This window comes from Sipha flava, unplaced genomic scaffold (genome assembly GCF_003268045.1).
Source record: "Sipha flava isolate LNK unplaced genomic scaffold, YSA_version1 18493_pilon_pilon, whole genome shotgun sequence".
NCBI lineage: Eukaryota > Metazoa > Arthropoda > Insecta > Hemiptera > Aphididae > Sipha > Sipha flava.
Genome location: NW_020272315.1, coordinates 32,176 through 33,952, shown reverse-complemented (window position 1 = coordinate 33,952; position 1,777 = coordinate 32,176). Strand labels below are relative to the sequence as shown.

The following is a 1,777-nucleotide window of genomic DNA, read 5'->3' as shown; positions in this document are numbered from 1 at the left end:
TTATTGCTTTGTATAGAGCTACATTTTTACTCTCAGAAAGTAATCGTCACTCATAATTGATGAATTTTGAGTTGTGGCAGTCTTGTTCTAGAAGTGCGATATACTAATAATTAAAATCATGGATAAATTTGTTACTCGTTCTGTTGACAGAGCGTTGTTAAACTACCAAAAAAAAAAAAAAACCAAAATATAGTAATATTCGTCAGTATCATGAAAATTACTTAAAAATGGGATTTTCTTGTACTGGTGATATGGATGATCCTCGTCCATGGTGCCTTGTATATGGTGAAAAATTATCAAATGAAGCAATGGTGCTCAGTAAACTTAAACGACATTTGTTTTCTAAGTATTCACATTTGATTGACAAAAATATTACATGTTTTCAACGTTTATTAGTCACAATCTCAACAAAGTAAAAATATGACAAAAATTGTGAAGATCTCTGAAAAATCTCAAGAAGCAAGTTAAGTAGTTACAGAGCTTGTAGTTAAAATAATGAAACCACATACAATAGGTGAGCAGATAATTTTACCTGCTTGCCGTGAAATTGTGAAAATATTCTTTGTAATAGAAGCTGAACAAGAAATATTGAAAATTCCTTTATCTGATAATACAATTAGTAGGCGCATAAACGACATGTCCGAAATTATTGAGCAACAAGTATTAAATAAGCTACGCGATTCTCATATGTTTGCGCTACAAATAGACGAATCTACAAATTTAAGTGGAAAAGCACAGCTTTTGGTTATTGTACGTATGGTAGTTGACGATATTAGTGAAAACTATTTTTGTTGTAAAACATTGCCTGGAAAAACGAAAGGTGAAGATGTTTTAAAAGTTTTGGACGAACATTTCGAACATTTATCATCAGTAAGTTTATCATGGAATAATTGTATTGGAATATGTACTGATGAAGCACCTTCAATGATTGGCTCAATTAAAGGTTTCATTTCTTTAGTCAAGAAAAAAAATTCAAAAATTATTTTTACCCACTGCTTCCTTCATAGAGAGACCCTAATGGTAAAATCTTTAGTAAGTGATTTATAATATATACTTGATCAGGTTGTAAAAATCATAAATTTTATTAAATGCCGATCTCTTAAATCAAGATTATACGAAAACATTTGTGAAGAGATGGATGCAGACTATTTAAGATTGATTTTATACAGCGCAGTAAGATGGCTCTCTAGGGGCAATATTTTATCACGATTTTACAATTTGAGAGAGGAGTTACTTATATTTTTAACGATGGAAGAATCTGAATTCAACTTTCTTGGTGATGAAGTGTGGTGGACAAAGTTATCCTTTTTAACTGATTTGTTTGAGCATCTCAATAAACTAAATTCAAGTATACAAGGTCGCAATGAAAATATGTTAACATCTTCAGATAAAATAATGGCTTTCATCGAAAAATTGAATTTATGGAAAACTAAAGTTAATCAAGGTAATCTAATTATGTTTCCACGTACTGCTCTGCTAGTTGCGGATGACAACATTTTGTCATTAATAGTCGAGTCTATCGCATTTTAGGTTGGAAGTAAAAATGAATATATTTTCTAAGTATTAATATTAAAATTTACGAGACCCTTTCAAAGTGTCTATTAGTTACTTGGTTGATTTCAAACTTGCTGAAGACGAAAATCTCTGTTTAATTAAAAATAATCGAACAATGCAGTTGAAATTCAAAGAGATCACACTCAATAAATTCTGGATATATGTTTCTGAAGAATATCCAGAAATATCTATAAAAGCATTGACGATTCTTTTGCCGTTCTAA

At 30.3% G+C, this 1,777-nt stretch overlaps 2 protein-coding genes across 2 annotated transcripts; both read left to right on the top strand.

Annotated features, from left to right (window-relative positions):
• Nucleotides 1-495: 495 nt before the first annotated feature.
• On the top strand, nt 496-1,047 carry LOC112681068 (protein FAM200A-like). Its single transcript, XM_025551327.1, has one exon. It carries the CDS (start codon nt 496-498, stop codon nt 1,045-1,047), a length of 552 nt encoding a protein of 183 aa, XP_025407112.1.
• A 201-nt stretch (nt 1,048-1,248) lies between these two features.
• Nucleotides 1,249-1,777, top strand: LOC112681067 (zinc finger BED domain-containing protein 5-like). The gene is made up of 2 exons (XM_025551326.1): nt 1,249-1,444; nt 1,584-1,777. The coding sequence occupies exons 1-2, from the start codon at nt 1,249-1,251 to the stop codon at nt 1,775-1,777; spliced, it is 390 nt and encodes a 129-aa protein (XP_025407111.1).